The following is a 17,633-nucleotide window of genomic DNA, read 5'->3' on the forward strand; positions in this document are numbered from 1 at the left end:
TCTTTTTGTCTGATTCTGGATTATGACTCAGTGTCTTCTCATTTGATTCAAAGAGCAAGCATCTACTACATGCAAAACACTGTGCTAAGAAGTGTGGCCAACACGGAAGCACACACCAAGGCACATCATAATTGCATTACCCAAGATTAAAGATAAGGAGAGAATCTTAAAAGCAGCAAGAGAAAAGGAGGCAGTTACCTACAAAGGAGTTCCCATAAAACCATCAGCTGATTTCTCAAAAGAAACCTTACAGGCAAGAAGGGGTTGGACAGAAGTATTCAAAGTTATGAAAGGCAAGGACCTATATCCAAGATTGCTCTATCCAGCAAAGCTTTCATTTAGAATGGAAGGGCAGAGAAAGCACTTCCAAGATAAGGTCAAGTTAAAGGAGTTCATCATCACCAAACCCTTATTATGTGAAATGTTAAAGGGACTTACCTAAGAAAAAGAAGATGATCAAAAATACAAATAGTAGAATGAGAACAAACTCACAACTATCAACAACTCAATCTAGAAAACAAAAACAAAAACAAAAACAGAAACAAAAACAAACCAAGCAAACAACTAGAACAGGAACAGAATCACAGAAATGGAGATCACATGGAGGGTTCTCAGCAGGGAGGGGGTGGGGGAAGAATGGGGGAAAAGGCAGGGAATAAGAAGCATAAATGGTAGGTACAAAATAGACAGAGGGAGGCTAAAAATAGTATAGAAAATGGAGAAACCAAAGAACTTACATATTTGACTCACGGACATGAACTAAGGTGGCGGGATGGTGGTGGGAGGGAGGGTACAGGGAGGAGGGGAATAAAGGGGAGAAAAACTTGGGAAAACTTTAATAGTGTAATCAATAAAATATATTTGACAAATTAAAAAAAAGGAAAAACAGAAAAAAATTGTGCCCCCCCCCGCAAAAAAGAGAAGAAGCATGGCCAGTAATAACAAGACTGATAGCTAGCACTCACTGAATGCTTAATAAGTGGCGATCACTTTTAAGTACTTCGCATGTATAACTTGTTTAGTTCTCAACCACTCTGTGCGATGTTGCTATGATTACTCCTGCTTTACAGAGGAAGAAACTGAGGCACTAAGTGGCTTAGAAGCTTGTTCCAGGTCACAGGTCAGTAATTAAATAGAGGTGGTCCCCACCCAGGGCTGACTATTTTAACCACTTCCTTGCGATCAATAAAATAGTAAGTTGAAAAATAGGACTTGCTTCAAACAACTTGATGACATCAAGGGGAAGCTTTGAAAATTACTACAACTTATTAGTAGTAGAAAAAAGAATCACCCGATAAGGTTCTTGAAATTTTTTTGGAACAGCTCTCCCAGGTAACTTCTGTTTTTCAGTCTAGTGATTCGCCTGGCCATTTATGAAATTGTACTTCTTTATGTTGACTTTTTGATATCTTACTATTTATCTTCTCTAGTAAAATAAAGAATTCCTTGAAAGTGGAAGCCATATATTATTTATCTTTTTATCTTCAACACCTAACGTGTAATAAAGAATCACTGAATATAAGGACTAAATAGGTGATCCTATTCAAAATAAATAATAGTAAGTATTCATACGCAGTATTTATAAATACATTTCATCCATGGGAACAGCAGTGTTTTAAAGCCTTTGATTGAATACATCCCAATAATATCCTCATAGGAAAGTTAAATGTTGTTATCCTGCTTCCCAATCAAAGGCCTAATTGTCAAAATGTCATGTGCCTTACCACAAATTATTAAGCCAGTCAGTAGAGGAAAAAACAGAATCTAAGAATGATCACAAAAAATCATTCCCCCAAAGTTAAATGAATGCACATAAGAATACAAAAAAAATCATAACAAAGATAATTTATCAAAACCAAGCAATATTTAAACACAAACGTTACCTTATGTTAACTTTATTTGAGTAAGTTATTTTGAAAAGCAATTATAAAGATCATGTGCAGAAACTTCTTTCCACTCTATTTTTGTTTTCTACGCATTATTTTAGAAGTAAGGGCTATATCCTCCCATGAGATCCCCGGGGCGGATATGAGATAAGCCACGGATGAGTTAACTTGTTTTGGCAGCACTAAGGAAACGTGGTGCTCCAGATGCTTCCATGCTCCAAGCACATTGGGTCCAAGAGGCAGCAGAAACTGGACGGAGACGCAAAGAAGAGGCCAGTGTTAGCCCGCAACAAAATCAACTCCCCCCCCCCCGTGTTTCCATAGACAAGCCCTTGTTTTAAAAGGAAAATACGATACAACGTGCACACAGATTAGTCCTCAGTGGACAAACTCCTACGAAGGATGACTTTAGAGTCTTGAATCTCTAACTGTAGAAACGGTTTTACTCTTACATCTGTTCAGATGACTGTGTTTTGCCCGCCTCTGTTCGTGGCTTTGCCCTCTACCGAACTGACCGAGCTAGAGACCGCAGGTTAGTCCTCCACAGCCCCTCCTCCCTCCCCGTCACCTGCCAATGGTTGTCCAAGTCCCGTCCACTGTATCTTCTGAGTAGACATCTCTCCATTGCCTCTCCCATGGCTGAGCCTCCTCACTCCTGCCTGCCTCCCTACCTCCAGTCTCTCCTCCCGGTCACTGTTCCTTACCACACTGATAAAGTTATTTATTTGTCTAAGCCCTGGCTGGCATAGCTCAGTGGATTGAGTGCGGGCTGGGAACCAAAGTGTCCCAGGTTCGATTCCCAGCCAGGGTACATGCCTCAGTTGTAGGCCATAAGCCCCAGCAACCACACATTGATGTTTCTCTCTCTCTCTCTCTCTAAAAATAAATAAATAAAATCTTTTTAAAAAGTTATTTATTTGTCTAAAAACAATGGCTCACCCTTGACTACAGGTCAGACTGCAACCTCCTGAGAATGATATTTATGCCCTCCCCCATTTTTATAATCACCAATTTTCTCCTACTTCCCCTGAAACCCTCGATTTTAATGACGAGCTGCTTCTTGCCGTTCCCCAGACACCTGCAAATCTTGAGCTCCTTCGTGCTTGGGAATGGCGTTCGCCCCGGCTGCAGAGTCCCTCCTCTGTGTTCACTCATCTCAAGGCCCCTCCGAGACTCCCCGCAGGTCCCAGCATCGAGGCGGCCCCCCTGTGAACGGCTTCCTGACTCTCCCATACAACCCATCACTCTCATTTCGTGTGCATGGCAGAAACTCTTGCTCCTCACTGAACAGTCTTTTCATGTCCACATTTTCCAACTTTCTTCTAATGAGGCAAGGCCATGTGACTTCTTCTGGTCTAAGAGCTGGGAGTGGAAGTGAGATGTGCCACGTCCGGTCCAAACACTTAGAGTTGGTGCGCGACCTCCCAACTCTTCCTTCTGCTGTCGGCAGCTGCGGAGGTCTAGCGAGAAGATGGCAGAACCACAGGACAGCACGGCCTGGACACACCACACGGAGGGGGCTGCTCTGGAAAGTCCTTTGAGCCGCAGGAGAGTTCATGTAAGCGCCACATCACCTTCGGTTGGCCAAGTCACCGAGCTTTGGTGTTTATTCATTACCACGGTGTAACTTCACCTCTCCTTATGTATTCAAATCCTGTATATCTCTGTTTAGCCTTTTATTATGCTAAATCATAATAATGTGTTCATTATTTTTCTCCCACAGTGTGAGCCCTCGGGTTAGACACGGTGCTTTATTTTTCATCTAACAGAGTGTTACAACTTCAACCGAACTTGTTGGAAATTGAACAGCATCTTTACACGTTATCCCCAAACCTTTTCTGCTTCTGATGGTTCCCATCTCAGGAAATGACAGCACCATTAACTAACTCAGCCACTCAATTCAGAATCTGGGAGTGTTTTTCTTACCGTCCTCTTCACCCTAGGAGGAGGCACTTACTCCGCCTCCTAAGGATGTCTCAGTCTGCCACGTTCCTCCACCCTCATCCATTGTTGTCTGTCTGTAATTGGGATGGGAGGCACCGGCTTTCCAAACGGCCCTCCCCCACTGCTCCCTTGCGATCCCTTTTTTCGTCTGCAAAAAGAGAAGCATGTGTTAAAATTTGCAAATATGATCACATTGCTTCCATGCTTAAGCAACTTCCAGTTATTTTTAAATTTTTCTGTCAATAACTTCTGATATTTTGTATATCATATGCCATCTTACTTTATTGTGATTATTCTTTTTTTAATTTTTGCCTTCCTCTTCTGGGTGTTCTGAGACACCATTTGCAACATCATGGGGGTTCCCCACACCGATAAACAATTCTCAGGCACCAGAATCCAACTCAGTTCTGACACCGTCTACCCAGATATAGCAGCAGATTCCACGGGTTAAGGGCTCAGTCCTACAAGACTGCCCCCTATCTCAGATGCCAGTGGCAAGGCCAGGCTGTTACCTGTGCTTCTGACCGACCAGTTACAGACCGGAGGTCTCCACCCCCCTCCTTGGACTTCACACGTCAGTCCCGGGTGGTTTTATGTACTTCTGACCAACCGGCTCTACATCAGAGGTTCCCACCACTCCCTCTTCAGTTTTGGTTAATTTGCTAGAGCCGCCCACGCGCCCACACCTTCCCCAAGCACACCCCTGCCCCCCGCACCTCCACGTGTTCAGCATCCCCAAAGCTCTCCAACCCCGGTCCTTTCGGGTTCTTATGGAGGCTTCGTTATATGGGCAGGACTGATTAAAGGGTTGATCACCACTGCTTGCACATTATCATCTCCAGGCCCTCTTTCCTCTCCAGAGGCGGGGGATGAAGGAAGTGGAAGGTCCAACCCTCTGATCACATGGTTGGTTCCACTAGCAACCAGTCTCTATCCTGAGGTGCTTTCCAAAAGCCACTTCATTCACATAATTTATCATTCTCAACACTTGGGAAATTCCAAGGGTATCGGGATCTGTGAGCCAGGGACTGTGGAGGAAGACCAAATGTGTATGAGAAATATATTTTGGTCCTATGAATTTGACATACTTATATTTCTTACAAGTCACAATATTGCACCTCTCCTTGGATTTCAAGTTTATTCACCTTGAAAGTGTGTTTTGCCTTGTCTTTCACTGCTGTATTTCTAGCTTCTGACACACAGCAGACAGTAAAAGATATTTGTTGAATAAGTGAATGAATGAATGAATGAATGAATACTTGGTAAATAGTGGAAGCACAATAGACATTTCTTGGATAGGTTAAAAGTCAACTGTTCATGTATACTCAAGCAAATATGAATTTCAATGCATTCTAAAATGTTTTCTCAGTCCATATTTTAACTTCCAGTGCCTTCTCTTCTTAATGCCAGCCCACAGCCCTGCAACCTTTAAAGTTCAATCCATGGCTCATTTATTCACTCTTTTATATGGGAAGGAGGTTCTTTGAATATTAATTCTTATGTACCTACGTATTTGAGCTACCTAACATTTAAAAGTTTGTGTTCTTTTGTAAATGCGTTCAAATAATGTTTGCATTTATATACTCTATCCTCTTGACTGAATTAGAAGCAAACTTAGAATCAAAACGTGAGCACTGTTTGAAACCCTTGCCTCCCGCACCCTCCCGGCACCTTAGCATCGTGTTCTGCATAAGAGGATCACTTAGTAAGTAACAGTGACTGGAGGATGGGCAAGGGCTAGCCTACATGGGCGAAAAGTGGGCACGAGAAGTGCTCTGCAGGCAGATCATCGGAACGGGCTCCTGGCTGTGCATCAGGGTGAGGCCGATTCTAGGTCTTGGGTCAGAGAGACGAGGTACCTGGTATTTATTGTCTTAATGTCATTGGGCTCCATTCCAAGATGCATTTTTCCCAGCTCAGTCAGTTATGTTTAATGGCCCCATGTGAAGTGTAAGACATCTTCAAATCAGTTAAGTAGAGAAGAAAATTAAGGTTCCCTAAGGTCCTTTTAAATTTATTGAAAACTTTCTGCCCTGACCAGTGTGGCTCAGTTGGTTGGAGCATTGTCCTGTAAACCAAAATTTCACAGGCTTCATTCCTGCTCAAGAGCCGGTGCCTGGGTTGCGGGTTCAGTCCCCAGGTGGGGTACATATGAAAGGCAACTGATCAATGTTTCTCGCACTGATGTTTCTCTCCCTCTCTCTCTTCCTCCCTCCCCCTCATAAGCATGTCCTTGGTGAAGACCAAAAAATAAAAATTAAAAAATAAATAAATAAATAGCAAACTTGCAGTTTCTAAGGTAAACTGCATTTATTCAGTAGAAATCAGTTAATGTTTAGATATAATTTATCTTTACTTTTTTTTTTCTTACAACCTCCCTTCCATCTCTCATTGGTATCAATCAATATTTACAATCAATATAAAACCGAACAAAAACAAAGACCTTGGTTTTTAATTTCAGGTGATCAGACCTCTAAAAGACACGCCGGCATGAATGAAAGCAGGCCCACACGTGCATTTATTCTGAGCGTGTCACCGGCCACTGTGTGACTCGCAGTGTGCACACAGGGACTCGTCCCTGGCTGCTCTGTGGCTCCGGGGCGCTGCGATTAGTATCTCAGGTGAGGGGACACGGCCGGTCGGGGGCGCAGCCTGACGACAGTGATTCTTTCATGCACTTCACCGACATTCATGTGACATTTTTATAGTGAGCTGTCTTAAGGAGGAAGTTCCAGGAGAAGAAACACTCCAGCAATTCAGAATAATTCAAAGCTATCCCATTGCTTGAAACAATACAAGGTATGAAATGAGGCAAGATCCTATAATACACAAAATGAGGGGAAAGCACTCTAATTCTCAGTTCTTACACCTCACTTCCATAAAAATGTTAGGACATTACACATAGTAAGTGAAGGAAAATTCACTCCTAAAATCATTGAAATTAAATTTTAAATACTAGAATCATGACAGCTGTCACAGACCTTAGAGCTCCAAGCAGACCGGATTTGGGTTTCTTTGACTACGTGAGTTTTACTGAGGAACTAAGGAGTGAGTACTTTTGTTGGAATACTTTAGAGGTCACTGGATTTAGATTGTGACACACTTGGCCATGTTAAGATATACTGTGCTCCTATTTTGGGGTTCCACAGCTGACTAAGAGAAAAGGCACCTTTAGTGCACACACGGAGTCACAATTTCTGAGCGGCAGCAGGCTCACTTTGGGTCTGCGGTGTGACGGCTGACACAGAGTGAGGGCTGTTTCTGAAGGTCTGCCCGGGCTGGCTGCACAGACGCTGTAGACTGGGAGGCTTAAACAACAGACACTTACGTTCTCACCACTTTGGAGGTTTGAAAGTCTAAGATCAGGGTGTTGGCCAGTTTGGTTTCTAGTGAGAGCTCTCTTCTTGTCCTTGCAGACAACCACCTTCTTGCTGTGTCCTCATGCGGCAGGGAGACAAGAAGAGGGAGGTGGGGTTGGGGAGGGGAAGAGAGAGAGGGAGGGAGGGAGAGAGAGGGAGGGAGGGAGAGAGAGGGAGGGAGGGAGAGAGAGCGCAAGCACACATGCTTGCTCTCTGGTGTCTCATCAGAGCACTGACCCCATCAGACCCGGGCCCACCGTCACACGACCTCACATAACCCTGATAATCTCCCCACGGTCTCATCTCCGGCCCCGTCATACTGGGACTTAAGGCTTCAACACATGGATTTTTTTGGGGGGGGCACAAACATTCAGTCCATGACAATAATTTAAAGTTTGCCTTTTTTCTTAAAGCACTTCTGGCTCTTGAGAGCCCATTTCTAGGTCTAGGGTGTGTTCCTTTTATATATATATATTCTGCTAGTTTTTCTTTCCCAAATATTAGCCATTTGCTTTGACCTTCGTGTTGTGATATAGAATTCTTAGGAAGTGGTTGTTTTTCTGCTTAGGGAGCTGGATGGAATATTTTCTCTGACTTGCCTTGTGCAGTGATTATATTGTATTCCTGCTTTAGAGCCTGAAGTTTTTTCTTTGTCCAAAGTCAGTGATGTCACAGAGGTCCCTGGCATGCAGACTGTCCTTTCCACAACTCATTCCAGAACGAGCGATCAATGCTTCCGGTGGCACAACTGTGCGGATGCTGTGAGAAACAAAACAAGGGTGCCTTATGCCTGGAAAGTTCTGGCGTGCCTGTACACTGGACAACCGAGAGACCATCCAGCTTTGTAAGAGAAAAGGGTGTTCTTGTATTCAGTGAATGCTCTGATGTCAGATTACTTCCTGGAGTGGCTTTTTCATAAAATCCGCTTGAGTCACTATTAATTCTCGCTTTGGAAAAGCATATCCTGTGTGGGTGACCGATGGGTAGAGTGAACACACACCAAAGATCAGAGGTGAAAGTTTAGTAGAAACCAATTATGACTTCAATCAAATATCATTGGGTAAAGATTTGAAAGCCCTAGCCCTAACACTGTGGCATGCTAACACTTAAAAGGGAATTAGGGACTTTAATTACTGTATAGTTTACTGGACAGTTTAGGAATTATCACGTGTGGTGAGAGGACTGTTCAGCTCTGCCGTCGTTAACCTTGGCGGGCTATTAGGGGACCGTGTCTCTGGACTTGAAGGGAAATTGGACCCCTTTCCCCTTCACGTGGCACTAATGCCACATAAGCCTTGTCACTACAGCGTGTTTGCGGAGTCCTCGAGGGGTTTAACGTTAAAGTTTAACTTTTAAACTTTAATAATTCAGGTCACAGCCATGGAAAAAATAATGCGTGTGCATAACTGAAGGCAAATTGAAGTTTTCTTTCCTTCGGCCGATCTTATCTGTAACAGCCATTTCTACTCGTCACAGAACTCAAACTAAAAATATAATCCGTATTTCTGTGCCGTGATACTTGTCCCAGACTTTATTGATTGCTAGTTATTTCTGTGATGGCTATGACTTATGTTTTTAAATGGTAAACATTAGGAAGAGCTTTATGAAGACCTTATTTGTGAGCAAAACATTTATTCAGAAATAAATGTGTCATCATTTATGACATGATTACCACGTCTTCGGTGAGTCGGTGTGGTTCGAGAGGCAGTGTTGCCCGGCGGTGAGGACGGAGACTCTGCAGCTACGCTGCCCACGTCCGAGTCTCAGCTCCACCGCTTTCCAGCTGTGGGATCTGGGGCAGGTTACGGAGCCTCCTGGTGCCTCTGTTTGCTCATCTATAAAATGGGATGATAGTTACAAAGTACCTGCCTCACAGAGGTATTGCACAGATTACATGAGCTGATCACTCAAAATGTAATTGCTACCTAGAAAATTCCAAACAAACATTTGCTCTTAGGTGTAGCAGACAGGAGTGTGGGCTCTAGGATCACACCTCCTGAGTTTAAATCCAGCTGCTGAATGACCTTGGACAAGTTACTTAATATCACCGTGCCTTCATCTCTTCATCCGAAAATGGGGATAATGACAGAAATGAGCACCAACTGAAGCAAGAGAGGCAAAATGCTTAGAAGAATGCCTGGCACATGGTAGGTACAGAGTAAATGCTAGCAATGGATATTCTAACCGCATTAGAGACACTAAACTATATTCATGTCTCTTAAATAGCAAATGAAATATGAATGGAAAATGTTATATCCTGTTTCACAAGCTTTAAGAATCACTTATGGTCACATATTTTTAGTAGTACTATAGCTCCAAACACCTATCCTGCATATTATGAGAATATCTTTCCTTCTCTGGGTCCACCCCCACGTCATGGTAAGTCAGGACCCCAGGGGCTGTCACTCAGTCTCACGGGGTCTGTTCTGATGCCTGTGCTCTGCTTTGTAAAGGCCACTGCCATTTCTGCAGTTCACCCTCAAGGGCCCAGGTCAGGGAGGTGTCAGCCCTCCCTTTCCAATTTGCTCAAACGACAGAGTCCTCTTTGTCACCTCCCGAAAGCACAGCTCGGGGCAGACTCCAGGGGCCACGCGAGACAGTCGCAGTGATGCACAGCACAGTCCCTAAGGTCCTAGTTATTTGACTTTAAATAACAACATAATAGCGAACAGTATAATAACGACAATAACTAAAACTCCCCCAATGTTTGGAAGTTAGGCAACCCACTTGTAAATAACCCATAGGCCAAAGTAGAAATGGCAACAGAAATTACAAAATATTTTCAATTGAATAATAAAAATGATATGGCATATCAAAACTCCAGGGATGTAACTAAAGTGGCATTTAGATGGTAACTTAAATACATATTTTAAGGGGAAATGGCTGAAATTCATCATCTAATATTTCATCTCATGAAGTCAGAACAGAATATCAAACTCAAAGTTGAAAGAAGAAAATAATAAAAAACCAAAATGAATAACATAGCAAACAAAAAATAGAGAAAATGACAAGGCCCAAAGCTGGTAATGTGTAACAATTAGTTAAACTAATAAAAGCTAGTAAGAAAAGAAAGAGAGAAAATACCAGTTTCAGGAATGAATAAAGTTCCTGCCATCATTAAAAAGAAAATAAAGGTTAATTATAAATGTCTCTATGCAAATAAATTTGAAATTTAGATGAAGTTGACAAATTTCTTGTAAAACACGTTATTAAAACTGATTGTAGAATAGAAAATTTAAATGGTTCTGTATTTATCTTAAAATTGAATCTACTATTAAAAAGTCTTCTCTTCTTCCACCCCGCGAGGGAAAACAGGTCCAGATGGCTTCCCCAGTGAATTATCTCGATATTTAGAGATGATATAACACTTAAAATAATTATTTCAGAGCATAGTAAAAGAGGGATAGTTCCCAACTTCATTTGTAAAGCCAGCTTAATATTTTTTAAAGGTTTTATTTTTATAGAGAGGGTGAAGGGAGGAAGAGAGAGAGGGAGAGAAACATTGATCCATTGCCTCTCCCATGCGCCCTACTGGGGACCTGGCCTGCAACCCGGGTGTGTGCCCTGACCGGGATTCAAACCAGAATCTTTCCTTTTGCAGGCTGGCACTCAGTCCACTGAGCTACACCAGCCAGCCAATAAAAATCATGTTTATTAATTTTTTGAGATTTTCTTTATTTCTTTCAAAAAATGTAAATCCCTAAGGATGTAGATGGAATTTAATCCCATCTGACTGAGCAGAAATTGAACTCTTTGAAACAGGGAAGAAAGGTTTTTAGCCAGCCAGCTTACCAAATCCTAACAGGCATTTTTTAAAAAAGGAATGTAAGAAGGCAATTTTGCTCATTTATATAGATGAAAAGAGTCCTAAATATTAATATAGTATTAGAAACTAAATTTAGTAATAGATAAAAAGCAAATAGCAGAATCAAGTTGTATTTATTCCAGGAATGCAAGGTTGGTTTAGAATTTAATAAGTACTCAATGTAATTCAGCACATGAACAAAGTAATAACATATGGTATGTACAGTAGAAAAGTCACATAAACATTTCAATGGATGCTTAAAAATCAGGACCAATTACAACAGTCATTCATAATTTTAAAAAGTCTCTTATCAAATTAGGAGTACAGGAGTGGGCAAAAGTAGGTTTATATTTGTTCATGTGAAAAATATGATACAAGAATAAATAATAATACAAGAATAAGCTCTGTGTTGCACGTACTCACAATTGTAAACTTACTTTTGCCTATCCCCTGTATAAAGGAATTCCCTAATTTGATATAAAGTAAATATACAAAATGTACAACAAACATTATATTTAATGGTGAAGTGTTGAGACGCTTTCCTCTGAGATAAAAAAAAAAGATAAAAACATCTACAGATGAGCTGGCTGGGTAGCGCAGTTGGTTACAGCATCGTCCCAATGTACCAAGGTTGAGGGTCTGATCCCTGGTCAGGGCACATACAAGGAGCAACCAATGAATGCATAAATAAGTGGAACAACAAATCGATGTTCTCTCTTTCTCACTCTCCTTCCCTTCCTCTCCCTCTCTCTAAAAAGAAAAAAAATCAATAAATTTTTTAAAAGATGTCTATTATCATAATTTCTATTCAATGTTATATTAGCTGTCTTAATCAGTGCCAGTTGAGAAGAAAAAGAGCTAACATGTATTAAAAAGGGAAAGAAGAAATAAAGCTGTGCACAGATATCTTGATTTTTGTAGATGGAAAATCAAAGAGAATTTACAAACTGTTGGAAATAAGGGAATTTAGCAAGGTTGTTAGAAGTAAGGGGAGATGTCACATTTAGGGAGAAGGAAGGGGTCCTGATTGCCGAGGGACAGGATGGGGCTTTTGGGTCTGGGCAACGTTCTATTTCCGACCCGGGTAGTGATTACACAAGTGTGTGCGCTTTGTGATGCAAACTATTGAACTATATGACCTTGGAACTTGGGCATTTTTTCCTGTATGCAAACTGTACTTCAGTAAAGGATGTCTATTAGAACAAAAGCATCTTATGGGACAGGAGAGGAAATTCTGCTAAATAAAAAAGTCATGTTAGTATAGTAGAATTATGGAAGAAATTTTTAAAGTCTTGCTTTAATTTGGGTGTTACAGTAAACAGAATTTGGGTGGGAGGATAAAGTAATCCAGCATTAATTGAAATACATAGATATAAACAGGAGATGGAGGCCCTTGAGATCTGTGCTGGGACCATACCAATTTCAGCCAGAAAAACTTTTTAAAGCTGGTATAGTAATAGCCTCCTGAAAAGTCTGGCTCAAGAGCTGTGAACTTCTAACTCTGAACAATATAATTTCCAGGCACATCCTCAAAAAAAAAAAAAAGAAAGAAAAGAAAAAACACAATAACAACACAAAACCTGTTGCAATATATATCTAACCAATTCTTGAGCTAATGAACCTATTAGGCAATTACTTGTTAGGAGAAAACTACCCATAGTAATAACTTTCATTTTGTTTTGAAAGAATTACCCCTTTCCCCCTTGTTTTAGAGTTCATTTTTTTTAAAAAACTGAAGTATAACTGATCCATACCATTAGTTTCAGGTAGACAGCATAATGATTTGATATTTGTATCTGTCACCACACATAGTTAAAAACCTTTCTTCTTGTGATGAGAACTTCCTAGCAACTTCCAAATATGCAATACAGTATTATTAACTATAGTCACTATGCTGTTACCTGCACCCTTCCTAACAATATTTAACCATTCAGGGTCAAAACTCAGGGGCATTCTGAGTTCCCACGAAAAAACCCTGTCACCCATATGTACCCCTCCCCCTGTTCTCTACAACGGGGTGCAGCCCACGTCTGCTGAGTAGAATAATACAATTCTTGAGATGTGCAGTTCTCTGTCCCTTCCACGGGACTATTTTTGGTCAGGGAGGGATTGAGCTTTACTCCTCGCTTTGGGACATATTTTCTTTTTTTATTGTCTTTGTAATAAAGTTCTAGTTTAAATTGTGTGAATTACTGTATGTGTCTTTTCCTCTCCCCTTTCAAACCAGTACACAATGGTCAGGGAGGCTGAAGTTGGCTGTGTGGGGCTGGGCGGGAAGGAAGGACTTGACCTCATACAAGAGGAACCCTGTCTTCACCTGAGCAAGGCCACTAGAGATATCTTATCTTGTTATGCTTGGCCTTGTACCAAGGACCTAGGCGGGATCTATAAACCTCACACAAAGAATCATGTGTAGTTAGTGTCCCTTGGAAGACGGACATTGTAATTCTCTTCCAGTATCACATTAATTTTCACCCAATTAAAAACTCCCATTTGATAACCTAAAAACCTGGGAAGGTGGAGGTAGCTCTTCCTTTACACTCTTCACCACTATGGCCTTTATACAACAGAAAAGGAAACAGCAGTGGACAGGGGCCCGGGGAGGTAGGCTCTCACCTTGACCTTGCTGCTTACAAGGTTATGTGGATATTACTTCATCTCTTTGAGTCTTAGTTTTCTCAACACTACATAGTTAATATCCCCTGCTTCAGAGTTATGACACTTTGAAAAGCCTGAAATGGAATTAAGTAAGGCTGACATCATTGTATCATTAGTAGTCCTGGCTATCTTTAGTTTGCATTCTAAATATAAAAGATAAAGGACATAGTACAGTGGTGCTTAGGCTCGGGAAGAATACAGGGAAATGAGGTCAGAAAGACTAAGAAATAGAAAAATAAACACATTGCTATTTCTTGAAGGATTAAAAAATAGGTAAAGTTGCAACCTTAAAAGCCCAATGCAAACTTTTAAATTATTTTTTCTAATTATATCACACATCTCACTCTTGATAGAGTAACATCTGTGTTTTTTTTTTTTTCTTTCTGCCTTATAACCTGCCCTCCCTGGAGCACTGCTTTCCCCAAATTGCATGGTTTTCTGGTGGGCCACTTCATCACGTGATGAACGGTGTGGTCAGAAGTGGGACGCCCAGGGTTTGCAAACGACCCAAACCAGGGAAATCAGCATCCTTCCTTGAAACTGTTCCTCTGTTTCCTGATGGGGGAAATCTCTTTGGAGTTCTAAGGGGGATTTTCTTTTAAATGTGGGAGCTCTTCTGTCTGCACAATACACAGCTACCTCCCTTCACTCCACCTTTCTGGCTGCACAGGTGCAGTCGTGGTTGGGCACTAAGACCCCCTTTCGAGGTATTGAATCCATCCCTCCCACACCTTCACACTTTTCTTCCCAGCACCACGTCTGTTTACTAGAGGATGGAAGTTTCCCTGCAGTTAAGAACAGGCATGAGAGGGCTCTGGATTTTTAAAAAAATTTTTTTGGAAAAAACAGAGTAACCTGATGCAAAAGTAAATCCCACACACTTTCACGCAAAAGAAAAAAAAATAGCACATCAAGTCTATTGAGTCAGCAGTGGCATCGCCAGGCAATTAAAATATTTTGTTATCACTAAATCTCTAATTAATGTTCAAATTTCCCTAATTGTCTTAAGATTCTTGTTTTAACCTTTGGTTTGTTTAAATTCTGAAACAATGGAGCAAAGTTGCTTTTTTGTCATCATTAAGCACACTGACTGGTTACATTTTCCTTCTCTTCAAAATAGATATTTCCTTGTCACTGTAACTCATCCCCACCAGCCACAGAATTCAGAAATTAATTTAAAACCTTTTTATGTACTTTCCAAATACCAGATGAGGTTCTGGCAGTGAAATGATGGTACAGGGAAGCACGAGCAATGTTTGAAGGTGCCCTTGGACGTAACCCAAAAAGAGCGGGGACAGGCAAACACCCACTGGTTTCGCAGCCTGTGGGGTCTCCTTGCCTTTTTCACCAAAAAGGCCCTACTGGCAAAAGACCCTACTATTTGCCAATATCTAATAAAATACTGAAAATTTATAAAGCAATGCAGTCATATATTTATTTAAAATGTCTGTAGCTTCATTTTCAACTAACACTCGTATCTTTATCTTATAGGCCCTCGTTCATTTTCTAGGACAATCAAGGACCAAATATCATCCCCTCTAGGTATAAATGCATATATTTATTTTGCTTCCACTCTAGCATGAAAGGATGAAAACATTGCTGCTGACAGCCCTATAACTTTCTTCTCCCAAAGAGGAGGTGCCAAGGGGTGAAGAGTTAGAGACTTTGAGCCACGCACAATCTCCACCCATCTCATTAAATAAACGAACAATGTAAGTGATCCACGCACTTGCTGAGCAAGCTCAGCATTTTGACAAACCCTCCGCATCCCTTTCCTCCCCAGTCGGACCATTCTCCTTCAAGTCTTCCTGGAGTTAACCCTGATCCCAACCGCAGAAACCAAACATTACAGATTTCAATATTTTAGATCCGCATTACCCCTCTCTAAACGGGGACTTACTGGGGCCCAAACCATGTATGGTTCCCCGCCGCCCCACCCTGGTCCAGCCCGGTGCGAGTATTATTCCCACTTTACTGTTAAGATCTTGAAAAGTTGTGTGTTTGTTTTTAAATCTGTCCCAGGAGAATCCACTAGGTGCATCCACTGAGCTCGGGGGCTGCGAAGGTTTAAAACTGCCGCCCCGGGCTGTCGGCAGCGCCCTGCCTTCGCTGAAGGTATCAGCACCGGCCAAGTGCCCAGGTTCTGATCCTGGACAAAACTCATGATCTTCTGGCTCAGGTTCTGTGAACTGAGTCATTCTGGCACGGAAAATATTCCGTGACTCAGCAGGCCCAAAAAGGAGGATGTCAGATCCAGATAATTTCGAGTCTTTTAAAGGCAAGCTGGAGAACATAAACAACACAGTGGAAGAATTTCGCAGTGGGTGCGTACCCAGGGGAGAAATGTCATTCCATTCCCAGCCTTTCCACTTCCTTCCCTGCTCCTGCTGGACGGCTGGTTACACTTTAATTTAGGTGCAGGAAATCGCTCCACAAAACTCATTTTGATGCTGCAACCAGGGCCTGTATTCCCCGGGGACCGGGCCAACCCCCTGGACACCCCGGGCCCTCTCCCGGGAAAGGGCTGGAGCTGACCTCGCGCACCAGGGGGCGTCCTCGCGGCGGCCGCCCCTAGTATCGGGTCCCTCCCGTGCGGGCCTCCCGGCGCGGCCCCGCCGGACGCGAGGACGGACACCTGGCGGGCGGAGATCCGCGCTTCTGCGAGTTGCAGCGGGCCGGAAGGCGGACCCTGAGCGACCTCGCTGACGCGGCGCCGCCCTTTTAAGGCCACCTCCACCGCCCCTCCCCCAATCTGGAGTCCTCCAGGGACGCGGGGCCCGGGGACCCCGGTGTCCGGCCAGCCTGCGGAGCAAGCTCTCCGTAGCCACCCGGTCCTCCCGGCATGCACCGCCCCGCGCCCCTCCCTCCTCCTTCCCTCCCCACCCCTCCCCCTCCCGGCCCCCCGCTCCCCCCACCCCTCGCGCCCCCCCGGCCCCGCCCCTCCGATCGCGCGCCGCGGGCTCGCGCGCGAGATGCTACCGCCCCCGCCGCCGCGAGTCGCCGGGGCGGGCGCGCAGCCCAAGGCGCGCGGAGGGCGGGGGAGCAGCGACCGGGCCCGCGGGCGCTGCGGAGAGGACGCCGGGGTTGGGCTTGCTCCTCCGCCAGACCCCACCCCACCCCGCCGACCCCACCCCCTGCTCCTTCCTCCCGGGGGCGCGCGCGCGCGGGCTCGCGCTCGGAAGTCAGGGGTCGGCGCGGAGTGCGAACTGTGTCCCGGGTGGGTGAGGGCGGTGCGGAGGTGGAGCGCCGGGCAGCGGTCAGCGAGGCGCACGGTCCTCCCCAGCGGCGCCCACTGGCCCGTCTCTTCCGTGCGATCCGCCGCCACCGCCCGCCCCGCGAGCCCGGCCCCTGGGCCCCGGAGCTCAGCCCGCAGAGCGGCCTCCGGGGGACGCCGCTGGGCGAGAGGAACGCGCCCTTGCCTTTGCCGTGGCCCAGCGCACGGGCGGCGGGATGAGGGGCAGCGAGCGCGCCGCGCGGACGCTGCGGCCCCGGGGGCGGCTCTGGCCGGTGCTGGCTGTGCTGGCCGCGGCGGCCAGCTGCGCCCGGGCAGCCATGGATGAGTGCATGGACGAGGGCGAGCGACCGCAGCGCTGCATGCCCGAGTTCGTCAACGCCGCCTTCAACGTGACCGTGGTGGCCACCAACACGTGCGGAACTCCGCCTGAGGAGTACTGTGTGCAGACCGGGGTGACCGGAGTCACCAAGTCCTGTCACCTGTGCGACGCCGGGCAGCCCCACCTGCAGCACGGGGCAGCCTTCCTGACCGACTACAACAACCAGGCCGACACCACCTGGTGGCAAAGCCAGACCATGCTGGCCGGGGTGCAGTACCCCAACTCCATCAACCTCACGCTGCACCTGGGTAAGCGGTGACAGCCCCGTCCCCTGTACTGCTTGCCGACAGCCCAGCGCCCGGGCCACCTTCAGACCTGGCCTAGCCTGTGGCGTCCGCACAGCCGCGTGTTGGCTCTGCTCCCCTGG

General features: G+C 44.6%; 1 protein-coding gene and 1 long non-coding RNA gene across 3 annotated transcripts in view; one reads left to right on the forward strand and one right to left on the reverse strand.

Moving 5' to 3' along the window:
- Nucleotides 1–1,879: 1,879 nt before the first annotated feature.
- On the reverse strand, nucleotides 1,880–16,466 carry LOC123818404. Of its 2 annotated transcripts, XR_006785611.1 has the most exons (6): nucleotides 16,188–16,466; nucleotides 8,862–9,024; nucleotides 7,159–7,948; nucleotides 4,547–4,858; nucleotides 3,813–3,978; nucleotides 1,880–2,135 (listed from the first exon to the last, which is right to left on the reverse strand). It is a non-coding gene; the product is annotated as an uncharacterized LOC123818404 (long non-coding RNA). The 2 variants fall into 2 exon arrangements; XR_006785612.1 differs by lacking the exon at nucleotides 4,547–4,858.
- A 228-nt stretch (nucleotides 16,467–16,694) lies between these two features.
- LAMC1 (laminin subunit gamma 1) overlaps nucleotides 16,695–17,633 on the forward strand; it is a 108,893-nt gene continuing 107,954 nt past the window's right edge. The window contains exon 1 of the mRNA XM_045838421.1: nucleotides 16,695–17,514. Coding sequence (XP_045694377.1) covers nucleotides 17,103–17,514 — 412 coding nt within the window. The 5' untranslated portion in view covers nucleotides 16,695–17,102. The remainder of the gene's footprint in view (nucleotides 17,515–17,633) is intronic.

The sequence above is a fragment of the Phyllostomus hastatus genome, unplaced genomic scaffold, assembly GCF_019186645.2.
Source record: "Phyllostomus hastatus isolate PE091 unplaced genomic scaffold, TTU_PhHast_1.1 phas_contig_283, whole genome shotgun sequence".
NCBI classification, from domain to species: domain Eukaryota; kingdom Metazoa; phylum Chordata; class Mammalia; order Chiroptera; family Phyllostomidae; genus Phyllostomus; species Phyllostomus hastatus.